The sequence below is a fragment of the Procambarus clarkii genome, chromosome 44, assembly GCF_040958095.1.
Source record: "Procambarus clarkii isolate CNS0578487 chromosome 44, FALCON_Pclarkii_2.0, whole genome shotgun sequence".
NCBI classification, from domain to species: Eukaryota; Metazoa; Arthropoda; class Malacostraca; order Decapoda; family Cambaridae; genus Procambarus; species Procambarus clarkii.
The window spans coordinates 23,650,532-23,662,900 of NC_091193.1; the positions used below are offsets into that span (position 1 = coordinate 23,650,532).

The 12,369-nt window shown below is 57.0% G+C and overlaps 2 protein-coding genes across 3 annotated transcripts in view; one reads left to right on the forward strand and one right to left on the reverse strand.

The window, feature by feature from the left end:
* LOC138350263 (uncharacterized) overlaps positions 1-12,369 on the reverse strand; it is a 273,690-nt gene that overhangs the window by 167,897 nt on the left and 93,424 nt on the right. The gene's annotated exons all lie outside the window — the stretch shown is intronic.
* ptc (protein patched) overlaps positions 1-12,369 on the forward strand; it is a 182,244-nt gene that overhangs the window by 150,901 nt on the left and 18,974 nt on the right. The window contains exons 12-16 of the mRNA XM_069300836.1: positions 6,247-7,219; positions 10,861-11,015; positions 11,323-11,484; positions 11,748-11,935; positions 12,145-12,369. The exon at positions 12,145-12,369 is cut by the window's right edge and continues 150 nt beyond it. Coding sequence (XP_069156937.1) covers positions 6,247-7,219; positions 10,861-11,015; positions 11,323-11,484; positions 11,748-11,935; positions 12,145-12,369 — 1,703 coding nt within the window. The remainder of the gene's footprint in view (positions 1-6,246; positions 7,220-10,860; positions 11,016-11,322; positions 11,485-11,747; positions 11,936-12,144) is intronic.

Consider the following 12,369-nt stretch of genomic DNA (forward strand, 5'->3'; position numbering starts at 1 on the left):
AAATATATCACAGTTGTTCATTACTACCGTAATGGCAGGAGGGTGTAGGGCATTATAGTGAGCGGGTGGGTGGTGGCGTGGGGCATTATAGTGAGCGGGTGGGTGGTGGCGTGGGGCATTATAGTGAGCGGGTGGGTGGTGGCGTGGGGCATTATAGTGAGCGGGTGGGTGGTGGCGTGGGGCATTATAGTGAGCGGGTGGGTGGTGGCGTGGGGCATTATAGTGAGCGGGTGGGTGGTGGCGTGGGGCATTATAGTGAGCGGGTGGGTGGTGGCGTGGGGCATTATAGTGAGCGGGTGGGTGGTGGCGTGGGGCATTATAGTGAGCGGGTGGGTGGTGGCGTGGGGCATTATAGTGAGCGGGTGGGTGGTGGCGTGGGGCATTATAGTGAGCGGGTGGGTGGTGGCGTGGGGCATTATAGTGAGCGGGTGGGTGGTGGCGTGGGGCATGGTCAGTATATGACCAGCTCATCTATATAGACATCTATATAGTATATAGACTCATCTCATCTACACCTAGTTCTTGAGGTGACAGTCCCGGCTCTTAGTCATGTCTTAAGTTCAGGATCTTTAAAGTTGATGGTTGTGCGGTAGACAGCCAGGGAGCAGCTGGTGGCCGCCCACAGACGCCCTCCTCGACATGCACAGTAATTGTCCTCAAAGGAGAGAAGTGGAGCACTGGACCACAGCCGCTTTCATCCTCCCAAAGAAATATGGCGGCGGGAAATAACGGCGTCTCTTAATTATTGAGTGTCGATGTCTTCCAGTTGAGAGAGGGGATGCCGGGCTCTTGTGAGGGAGTGAGAGGGAGGGAGATGCATGGTGTGGGGCAGCGATAAGGGCGCTCCTCTGCCGGGATTTGTATAGGGACGGGTGGGAGGGGGTTAGTTGGTGAGGGGGGGGGGAGGGGAGGGTAACCCACTAGGAGGGCCCACACCTGGCCTGGCCCACCTAGCCCTTATCAGCGTCATCTGAAACTCACACTTGTGCGCTCTCCTCTCTTTCCTCTTCTCTTTTGTTTTCCCTTCATTTCTCCCAGTCATGTTTCTTTCCCCCTTTCTGCCGTTATCCCCCCTTCCCTTGACCTTCCTCTCCCGTCATATCCCCCCCCCCCCCTTCCTTCCCAGATCTTGTTCCCTACTTCACTGTTGCAGAATTTCACCTCCAAGATGGTACCTTGTGATCGGCCACCTGCTCCCGTCACCAAATTTTATTACTTTACACTTACCTGAGTTAAACTTTACTCTTGGACCACCAGCTGTGGGAGTGGGTCTTGGACCACCAGCTGTGGGAGTGGGTCTTGGACCACCAGCTGTGGGAGTGGGTCTTGGACCACCAGCTGTGGGAGTGGGTGTTGGTGTTTAGGGACTCTAGGAACTCTTAGATTGTCAACACTCATGGTGGACGGTTTTTACGCCTCTTCTTAGAGCCTAACTTCACTCTGTAGTGTTCACGTCCTCTTATTGTTTAAGATGTGTAGCGGTATTGGAGGGTGTTCCAGGGGCGTGTAGGTGTGTGTGTGGCGTGGGGCTGCTCCAAGGGGTCCAGGGCGGCGTGGGTGTGGCGTGGGTGTGGCGCGGGTGTGGCGCGGGTGTGGCAGTGAGCCTGGTACATGTACCTGAGGGGTGGTCCGGGGCGGCGTGATCTCTCCAGGGTGACCACAACAACTATTTGTCCGGTGCGGCGCCGTGTGAGCGATAGCCAGGCCCCTGATGGATGTGTTGGTGGGCGTGGGCGGTGATCACCTGATAGTGGGGGCAGGCCGGGCGGGAGGGGGGGGGGCAGGCCGGGCGGGAGGGGGGGGGGCAGGCCGGGCGGGAGGGGGGGGGGGCAGGCCGGGAGGGAGAGGGGGGGCAGGCCGGGAGGGAGAGGGGGGGCAGGCCGGGCGGGAGGGGGGGGCAGGCCGGGAGGGAGGGGGGGAGGCCGGGAGGGAGAGGGGGGAGGCCGGGAGGGAGAGGGAAGGGAGGCCGGGAGGGAGAGGGGGGCAGGCCGGGAGGGAGAGGGGGGCAGGCCGGGAGGGAGAGGGGGGCAGGCCGGGAGGGAGGGGGGGGCAGGCCGGGCGGGAGGCGGGGGGCAGGCCGGGAGGGAGAGGGGGGGGCAGGCCGGGAGGGAGAGGGGGGGGGGCAGGCCGGGAGGGAGAGGGGGGGGCAGGCCGGGAGGGAGAGGGGGGGGCAGGCCGGGAGGGAGAGGGGGGGGCAGGCCGGGAGGGAGAGGGGGGGGCAGGCCGGGAGGGAGAGGGGGGGGCAGGCCGGGAGGGAGAGGGGGGGGGCAGGCCGGGTGGGAGAGGGGGGGGCAGGCCGGGAGGGAGAGGGGGGCAGGCCGGGAGGGAGAGGGGGGGGGCAGTCCACAAATGAAGACAGTTGACTGTCAACCTCCGTGCTTGGCAGACCAGCTGCCACGCCCTCACCCGTGTCTACCCCACGCCCACCTTCACATGGTGGAGGGTGGTGGACATGGTGGAGGGTGGTAGGCATGGTGGAGGGTGGTGGACATGAGGGGTGGAGTATGGTGGACATGAGGGTGGAGGGTGGTGGACATGGAGGAGGGTGGTGGACATGGAGGAGGGTGGTGGACATGGAGGAGGGTGGTGGACATGGAGGAGGGTGGTGGACATGAGGGTGGAGGGGCGCCAGAGAGGACCAGGCCCCAGCACCTCATAATGGCCGCTCACTAATCATGGGCGTGATACTCATCTTGTAACATGACGTTCTTTTGTCTCCCGAGTGGAGTGGGAGCCAGGGTGAGGTAGTGTGGCCCGGGTGTGTGAGGTAGGGTGGCCCAGGTGTGTAAGGTAGGGTGGCCCGGGTGTGTGAGGTAGGGTGGCCCGGGTGTGTAAGGTAGGGTGGCCCGGGTGTGTGAGGTAGTGTGGCCCGGGTGTGTGAGGTAGGGTGGCCCGGGTGTGTGAGGTAGTGTGGCCCGGGTGTGTGAGGTAGGGTGGCCCGGGTGTGTGAGGTAGTGTGGCCCGGGTGTGTGAGGTAGTGTGGCCCGGGTGTGTGAGGTAGGGTGGCCCAGGTGTGTAAGGTACGGTGGCCCGGGTGTGTAAGGAAGGGTGGCCCGGGTGTGTGAGGTAGTGTGGCCCGGGTGTGTGAGGTAGGGTGGCCCGGGTGTGTGAGGTAGTGTGGCCCGGGTGTGTGAGGTAGGGTGGCCCGGGTGTGTAAGGTAGGGTGGCCCGGGTGTGTGAGGTAGTGTGGCCCGGGTGTGTGAGGTAGGGTGGCCCGGGTGTGTAAGGTAGGGTGGCCCAGGTGTGTAAGGTAGGGTGGCCCGGGTGTGTAAGGTAGGGTGGCCCGGGTGTGTAAGGTAGGGTGGCCCGGGTGTGTAAGGTAGGGTGGCCCGGGTGTGTGAGGAGCTAGGGTGAAGCTGGTTATCTATGTGGTGTTATGAAACCCAGGTAGCCTAATGAGGTAGGTCTGCCTACCCCTGTACTTCCAGGGGCAGGCTGCCCATACTGGCAGTGCTTGCATATTATTGAAGCAGCAGGTCGGCAGGCCGGGAGGGAGAGGGAGGCAGGCCGGGAGGGAGAGGGAGGCAGGCCGGGAGGGAGAGGGAGGCAGGCCGGGAGGGAGAGGGAGGCAGGCCGGGAGGGAGAGGGAGGCAGGCCGGGAGGGAGAGGGAGGCAGGCCGGGAGGGAGAGGGAGGCAGGCCGGGAGGGAGAGGGAGGCAGACCGGGAGGGAGAGGGAGGCAGGCCGGGAGGGAGAGGGAGGCAGGCCGGGAGGGAGAGGGAGGCAGGCCGGGAGGGAGAGGGAGGCAGGCCGGGAGGGAGAGGGAGGCAGGCCGGGAGGGAGAGGGAGGCAGGCCGGGAAGGAGAGGCAGGCAGGTCTACAGGTGAATGGTGATCAAGTTGACGACTGCTAGCATGAGAAAACTTTTTTATTTAATTCCACATTTGGGATAAGGATGTTGCATGATTGATGCCTTGCAGAAACTGTTCCCAGTGCTGGTTATACACCTGTTCCTTTACCTCTCTGAACTCTCGGCTGGCCTTAAGACATATGTTGAGGGTGTCAGGTGTTTTGTACTGCTCAGCTAAGATGCTTAAGGCGTGAGTCAGAGAACCACCTCTGTCCCTTCCTGGCTGTGTTGGGTGTTGTGGGGTGTGGGCCAGTGTCACGGGCTGGGGTGGTAAGGGACCAACTTCAGGCACTTGGGTCTTGTGGATTTTACAATATTGTCATAAAAAACGGTTACTTCAGTGACCAGGTCCTCATATAATGCATTGACGGTAGGAAAACAGTAAGAGTTATACCATTCAGAAGTGCGATAGTTGAAGTGCATGTCCACATTTTCAGGAATATTGTTTTTTTTTTTTAACACCTGAACAATTTTCCAGCTGTGTATGTGTGTTGGGCTGACTGTACCGACTGTACCCATTTTGTAGTAAATCCATGTGGGAGGTAGCCCTGGTGTGAGCGCTCTCTCCCAGGCACAGTGGGAGGTAGCCCTGGTGTGAGCGCTCTCTCCCAGGCACAGTGGGAGGTAGCCCTGGTGTGAGCGCTCTCTCCCAGGCACAGTGGGAGGTAGCCCTGGTGTGAGCGCTCTCTCCCAGGCACAGTGGCAGGTAGCCCTGGTGTGAGCGCTCTCTCCCAGGCACAGTGGGAGGTAGCCCTGGTGTGAGCGCTCTCTCCCAGGCACAGTGGCAGGTAGCCCTGGTGTGAGCGCTCTCTCCCAGGCACAGTGGCAGGTGTGGGTGACGCCGTGGCCTCATGATGGCTGGTGCTGGTGGTGTGGGGATGCCCACGGCCCGGTGCCCACCTCCCATTATATCCCATATTAATTAATCTTCCCATGTGCAGTCCCACAGTGGTAAACAGTGGCACAGTGGTAAAGCACTAACCGCTTTCGGTTCGTATCCTGGCCGGGAGGATTGACTGGGCGCCAATCCTTAACTGTAGCCTCTGTATACCCAGCAGTGAATGGGTACCTGGGTGTTAAACAATTTGGTGGGTTGTATTCCAGGGAATATTAGGACTAAGGACGTGCCCGTAACGCTATGCGTCTCAGTGGCTGTATAAGAATGTAACAACTCTTGTTTATATATATATATATATATATATATATATATATATATATATATATATATATATATATGCGGAAAATCCACAGAGAAATATGAAATGAGGTGAACGTTTCGGCTTTGTTAAAGCCTTTGTCAACACCAGACTGACTAAGGAGAAGGGAGAAGGGGAGGATATATAGGCCGACACCTGACCAACCCATCCCTAGGGTTGGTCAGGTGTAATTAACCAAAAACAGGTATAGCTTAGCTTAGAATGGTCAAAGAGGATTAAGCGGTCAGAGAATAAGGATGAAAGATTAAAGAAAAGCCTCATGAACACACAATATATGAATATACAGTTATAATGAGACATTGTAAGCCTCTCTATCAGAGTTGTTTCTTAAACTGTTGTGCAATATTATAACTTAAAAATGGATCAAGTTTGTACATTCCAGTACTAACATTAAGAAGATTTGGACACTGACTGATTAGAGCAGACTCAATCAAATTCCGTTCCACGAAATCCCCACAATTGGTAATGCTTTTTGCCCCATTCCAGTTAATATTGTGATCGCATAAACTCGTATGTAGATACAATGCATTAGACGTTTGGGCAGTTCTAATACTATAAGCATGTTGTGACAACCGCAATTGTAAGGACTTTCCTGTTTGTCCAAGGTACACAGAATCACAATCATTGCAGGGAATCGAATACACACAACCTGCTGTATCAGGGGAGTTTTTTATTAAATTTTATTTGATCGTACTATTAGTGAACACCAAATTTATATTAAGTTTCTTAAAAATTAGAGACAATTTTTCAAGTCCACTCGCATAAGGTACCACCAATGAGTTAATAATTTTTGGTTTCGCCTTAGGGACGTGATTATAAAACGTACGCTTGGCTTGTACAAACGAGAAATCCAAAAACTTCTTAGGATATTGTAAACTCTTCCCAATTTCATATATTTTAGCAATCTCTTCATCAAAAAACTCAGGGCTGCAAATCCTCAAAGCTCGTAGAAACATTCCTGAAAATACTGCCTGTTTAACTTTACTATGATGATTCGAATAAAAATGAACATACGACCCCACGTTGGTAGGTTTCCTATACACATTAAATTTGAACTTTCTAGTGACTCTATGAATCATAATGAATCAAAGAGGATAAAATGATCAGTGTTTTGTGATCGTCAATTGCATATATATATATATAATAAAAGAAAAATACTCACTCATGATTTCCCCTGCAGGAGCGTGTGGGTGAGGTGGTGAAGCGGGCGGGAGTCTCCGTGGTCCTCACCTCCGTCTGCAACGCCTGTGCCTTCTTCGCCGGGGCGCTGGTGCCCGTGCCGGCCCTGCGAGCCTTCTGCCTGCAGGCGGCGCTGCTGGTGCTCTTCAACCTGCTCTCCGCCCTCGCCGTCTTCCCCGCCGTCATGAGTCTCGACCTGCGGCGGCGCCACGCCCTAAGAGCAGACCTCTTCTGCTGTTTCCAGGGTGGGGAGAGGGATCAGGTGCTGCAGCTGCAGCAGGCAGCGACCGCTGCTGCTGAAGAAGGGCGGAGCAGGCTGCGGCACTCTCGCCAGCCTCCGCCCGCCGCCCTCGACCGCACAAGAAAAGCGACAGTGACTCGAGCTTTGCCTCCCCCAGGGGGCGGCACCGTCACCCACGTGGTGCCTCCTCCCGCCCCTCGGGAGTGCTGGGGGGCGCCACCAGACCCCCACGCCCCGTCCGCCCCCTCCCTGGAGTCCCTCTCCACCGCCACTTCCACCCGCGACCTCGTGGGCGGCGGCAAGAGCTGCTCGGGCTTGTCACAGGCGTGGGCGTCAGCAGTCAAGATGTGGTCAGGGTGGAGCGTGGGGTGGGTGGCGGGGGCGGTGTACGGACCGGCGCTGACGCACGGGGCGGTGAAGGCGGCGGCCGTGGCGGGGCTGATAGTGTCGGTGGCGGCGGCGGCGTGGGGCGTGAGCCGCGTGGAGGACGGCCTCGACCTGACGGACATCGTGCCCAGCCACACGCCCGAGTACGCCTTCCTGTCGGCGCAGCAGCGGTACTTCGGCTTCTACAACATGTTCGCGGTGACGCAGGGCAACCTGGAGTACCCCAGCAGGCAGCGGCTCCTCCACGACTACTACGAAGCCTTTACCAGCGTCACCAACATCATCAAGAACGACGACGGCGGTCTGCCGGAGTTCTGGCTCTCGCTCTTCAGGGACTGGCTCATCGGTGAGTACTGGCTCCTGCCTCGGGGCTCACCACACTGTTATCTCTAGCTTCTGGCATGTCTCTAGTAACGTCACATACCTCTCCACGGGTTGAAATTGAATCAAATTACTGTTTTACATCGTCCATACAGCCCCGTTACCATATCTTGAGGTTATCTTGAGATGATTTCGAGGCTTTTTAGTGTCCCCGCGGCCCGGTCCTCGACCAGGCCTCCACCCCCAGGAAGCAGCCCGTGACAGCTGACTAACACCCAGGTACCTATTTTACTGCTAGGTAACAGGGGCATAGGGTGAAAGAAACTCTGCCCATTGTTTCTCGCCGGCGCCTGGGATCGAACCCGGGACCACAGGATCAGAAGTCCCGCGTGCTGTCCGCTCGGCCGACCGGCTCCCCTCGTCCGACCATCCCTTCTCGTCCACCACCCAGCCTCTACCCCTGCTACCCATCCTTCCCGCTCCCTGCCTCCACTCCCCAACGTCTGCCGCTACAGGAAAGTGCCGTCACCTGGAGCGTGTATTTCGCAGCGCGGGTCATCAAGCTGGGGAGTATGGCGGGGGTGTGCCGCGGGTGGATACATGTGGCCCCCTGCCTGGCCCTCGCCACGCACGCCACCACAAGCAGGGGACCACAAGCAGGGCACCACAAGCAGGGCACCACAAGCAGGGCACCACAAGCAGGCCACCACAAGCAGGGCACCACAAGGGCAACACATTGATGAAGCATGAAAGAACGGGATTGAAAAACAAAAATATGTATGATAAAAGAGGAAGGGAAACAAAGTGAGAGGGAGCGAGCGAGAGACTATGTGCGACACTTTGAGACTGAGTGTGTGTATTTATTATTTATGTGCAGAATCGAGCTATTAGCTCTTGGACCCCGCCTTTCTAACCAATAGTTTTTTCCTCTATTATATCTACTTCTTATATTTCTCTCTAACACACGCACACACATCCCCAGGCCGGGGGTTGTAGCTTTCTAACTCTCAGGTACCTATTTACTGCTAGGAGAACAGGGGCATCAGGGTGAAAGGAACTCTGCCCATTTGTTTCCGCCTCCACCGGGAATCGAACCCGGGCCATTCAACCCCCGAGTGCTGTCCAATCAGCCACGAGGCCGTGTGGGTGTATTTTTCACCGAGTTGTGCTTACGGGGGTTGAGCTCTGGCTCTTTCGGCCCGCCTCTCAACTGTCAATCAATCAGTGTTTTTATTTATTATTTTTTGTTTACAAGCACACCCCCAGGAAGCAGCCCGTAACAGCTGTCTAACTCCCAGGTATCTATTAACTGCTAGGTAACAGGGGCATCAAGGTGAAAGAAACTGCTCATCTGTTTTCCGCCATCGCCGGGGATCGAACCCTGGTCCCCAGGATTACGAGTCTTGAGCGCTGTCCACTCAACCACCAGGCGCCCGAATCCCTAGCGCTGTCCACTCAGCCGTCAGGCTCCGTGTGTGTGTGTGTGTGTGTGTGTGTGTGAGAGAGAGTGGGGGGGGGGCGGGTGGCACTCAGGTGGGTGGGCGTCACCGCCGCCTCCCGGGGTAATTACTCTGGAGGTGTTCCCGCCCCGGCGTCATCCTCGGGGGATACGATCACTCCCCCTCACATTCCCCCTACACTTTGAAGCCTGCCAAGACGCTAACATATAAACAATATTGGCGCTGCTGTCTTTGGATACTGCGGGTGGCACTGGCACACCAGTACCCCCAGAGGGTGGCACTGGCACACCAGTACCCCCAGAGGGTGGCACTGGCACACCAGTACCCCCAGAGGGTGGCACTGGCACACCAGTACCCCCAGAGGGTGGCACTGGCACACCAGTACCCCCAGAGGGTGGCACTGGCACACCAGTACCTCCAGAGGGTGGCACTGGCACACCAGTACCTCAAGAGGCTGACACTGGCACACCAGTACCTCCAGAGGGTGACACTGGCACACCAGTACCTCCAGAGGGTGGCACTGGCACACCAGTACCTCCAGAGGGTGACACTGGCACACCAGTACCTCCAGAGGGTGACACTGGCACACCAGTACCTCCAGAGGGTGACACTGGCACACCAGTACCTCCAGAGGCTGACACTGGCACACCAGTACCTCCAGAGGGTGGCACTGGCACACCAGTACCTCCAGAGGCTGACACTGGCACACCAGTACCTCCAGAGGCTGACACTGGCACACCAGTACCTCCAGAGGGTGGCACTGGCACACCAGTACCTCCAGAGGGTGGCACTGGCACACCAGTACCTCCAGAGGCTGACACTGGCACACCAGTACCTCCAGAGGCTGACACTGGCACACCAGTACCTCCAGAGGGTGGCACTGGCACACCAGTACCTCCAGAGGCTGACACTGGCACACCAGTACCTCCAGAGGCTGACACTGGCACACCAGTACCTCCAGAGGGTGGCACTGGCACACCAGTACCTCCAGAGGCTGACACTGGCACACCAGTACCTCCAGAGGCTGACACTGGCACACCAGTACCTCCAGAGGGTGGCACTGGCACACCAGTACCTCCAGAGGCTGACACTGGCACACCAGTACCTCCAGAGGCTGACACTGGCACACCAGTACCTCCAGAGGCTGACACTGGCACACCAGTACCTCCAGAGGGTGGCACTGGCACACCAGTACCTCCAGAGGCTGACACTGGCACACCAGTACCTCCAGAGGCTGACACTGGCACACCAGTACCTCCAGAGGGTGGCACTGGCACACCAGTACCTCCAGAGGCTGACACTGGCACACCAGTACCTCCAGAGGGTGACACTGGCACACCAGTACCTCCAGAGGGTGGCACTGGCACACCAGTACCTCCAGAGGCTGACACTGGCACACCAGTACCTCCAGAGGGTGACACTGGCACACCAGTACCTCCAGAGGGTGGCACTGGCACACCAGTACCTCCAGAGGCTGACACTGGCACACCAGTACCTCCAGAGGGTGACCATTTCCTTATTTAATGTAGGCAAACAGATCTTCGTTGTAGGTAGTGGAGCAAACAAGTAGACACAGCGGAAAGCAGATGTGTAGGCAGGAAGGGTGGGGCGGGGGGGGGGGGTGATGGGCTGGCAGTCCTCCGCTTGGGGGAGGGGGGTAGGAGGATGGGGGGGGGTGTTAGGGGTGCCACTGAAGCTCTCCTCTCGGTACGCTTTCATGTGCCACAGTGGCAGTGGTGTGTGGCGGTGATGTGTGGTGGTGGTGGGCCGTGAGGACTACGCCCCCCCCCACTCCTGACGCCCTACCTCAGGTAATGTACACACCTGGAGGCTGGCTGGTGTGGGGAGGTGTGGGTGTAGTCTAGGTCTCACAAGGTGGTGTGGCTGGCCACGTGTGTGTTGTGAGCGGGGGTAAGTGGCCTCGCGTTAGGAAACACTGCCACCATACTGTGTGTGTGTGTGTGTGTGTGTGTGTGTGTGTGTGTGTGTGTGTGTGTGTGTGTGTGTGTGTGTGTGTGTGTGTGTGTGTGTGTGTGTGTAGGTGTAGGCTCGTTAGTGGTGTATATGTTATAGTGTCGAGAGAAAACTATCAGGAGAAATCGCCAAGCCATTACTACTATATATTACTTTGGAAGGATTTCCAGAGGATTGTTGAGAGGTGAAGGTGTTGCCAATATGTCAACAAGAAGGCACTCTTACTTGGCAGGACTGCAGGCGGCGTTTGACCGGGACTGGCGGGACGGGTGCATCACGCAGGAGACCTGGCACACCAACGCTTCTGACGAGGGCGTCCTCGCCTACAAGCTCCTCGTCCAGACCGGCCACGTCGACAACCCCACCGACCAGTCGCTCGTCACCCAGGTAGGCTTCCTTGCCACGTTTTTTGTTGTATATATATACACCTGTACAAGAGTTCTTACGTGTATGTGCAAGATCTTGGACGCGAAGCTGTTGATACCTGGTTGATGGGGTTCTGGGAGTTCTTCTACTCCCCAAACTACTCCCCAGTTTTACTCCCACTGTCATATGGCTTTAGATAACGCAATATACATCCGTACGCGTCCAACGGTTCCTCTCTTGCTGTAGAGCCTCCGGGCCCGCTACAACATATACATAAGTACGATACGTCTGGGAAATATCGCTCTATTTTTTTGTTGTTGTGATGCAGATCCGGCTGGTGGACTCTGAGGGCATCATCAACCCCAAAGCCTTCTACAACTACCTGACGGCGTGGGCGAACAACGACGCCCTCGCCTACAGCGCGTCGCAGGCCGACCTCCGACCGGAGCCTCGCCAGTGGTCGCACGACAGATACGACTACGACCTCAAGGTATATATTAATGTTGTAGTGTGTTAAGAGGGGGTGAAGAACCTACACTTACAGGCGTCTTGGAGACACTACACTCCAGGCGCCGCACTTACTTAGTAACAAACCTTCAGAATTGTTTACCAATTTATTATTTCTTAACAGTTCTCATTCCTGGAAAATTTAGCTGTTGTTTGACAATGTTTAATGTGTTAAATGTGACAGGTGTATTAGCGAGTTACCGCAGGGTCACTGCCTAATTGTTCGGCATTGTTTGTGGTGTACAGATTCCCAAGAGTCCGCCGCTGGTGTATGCCCAGCTGCCCTTCTACCTCCACCAGCTGGGCGACACCACCTCCATCACGGCCATGATCCACGAGGTGCGCGCCATCTGCCGCAGGTTCGAGGAGAAGGGCCTACCCAACTTCCCCACCGGCGTGCCCTTCACCTTCTGGGAGCAGTACATCAAACTCAGGTCAGCCACCCGCCCGGGTACTTCACACCGCCTCTCTTTCATCACCGAATACAATTATATTCGCTTGACGCATTAACAAAGTCAATATTTATGGGGTGAATATATCAGCAGTTGGTGTTGTAAGTGCTGATCTTAGCAGTGATTATTGAGAGTAAAGGCGCATAGTTGAAATGATGTGTGTGCAACTGTTTGTGTTTTTTCCCTGTTAGGTTCTACCTGGTGCTGGCGCTGCTGGCGGTGCTGACGGCAGTGTTCGTGGTGCTGACGTTGGTGCTGATGAACGTATGGGCGGCGGCGCTGGTGGTGCTGCTGCTGGCGACACTGGTGCTGCAGCTGTTCGGTGTCTTGGGCGTCCTGGGCGTGAAGCTGTCGGCTGTGCCGGCCGTCCTCCTCATCGTCAGCGTGGGCGTGGGCGTGGAGTTCTGTGTTCACGT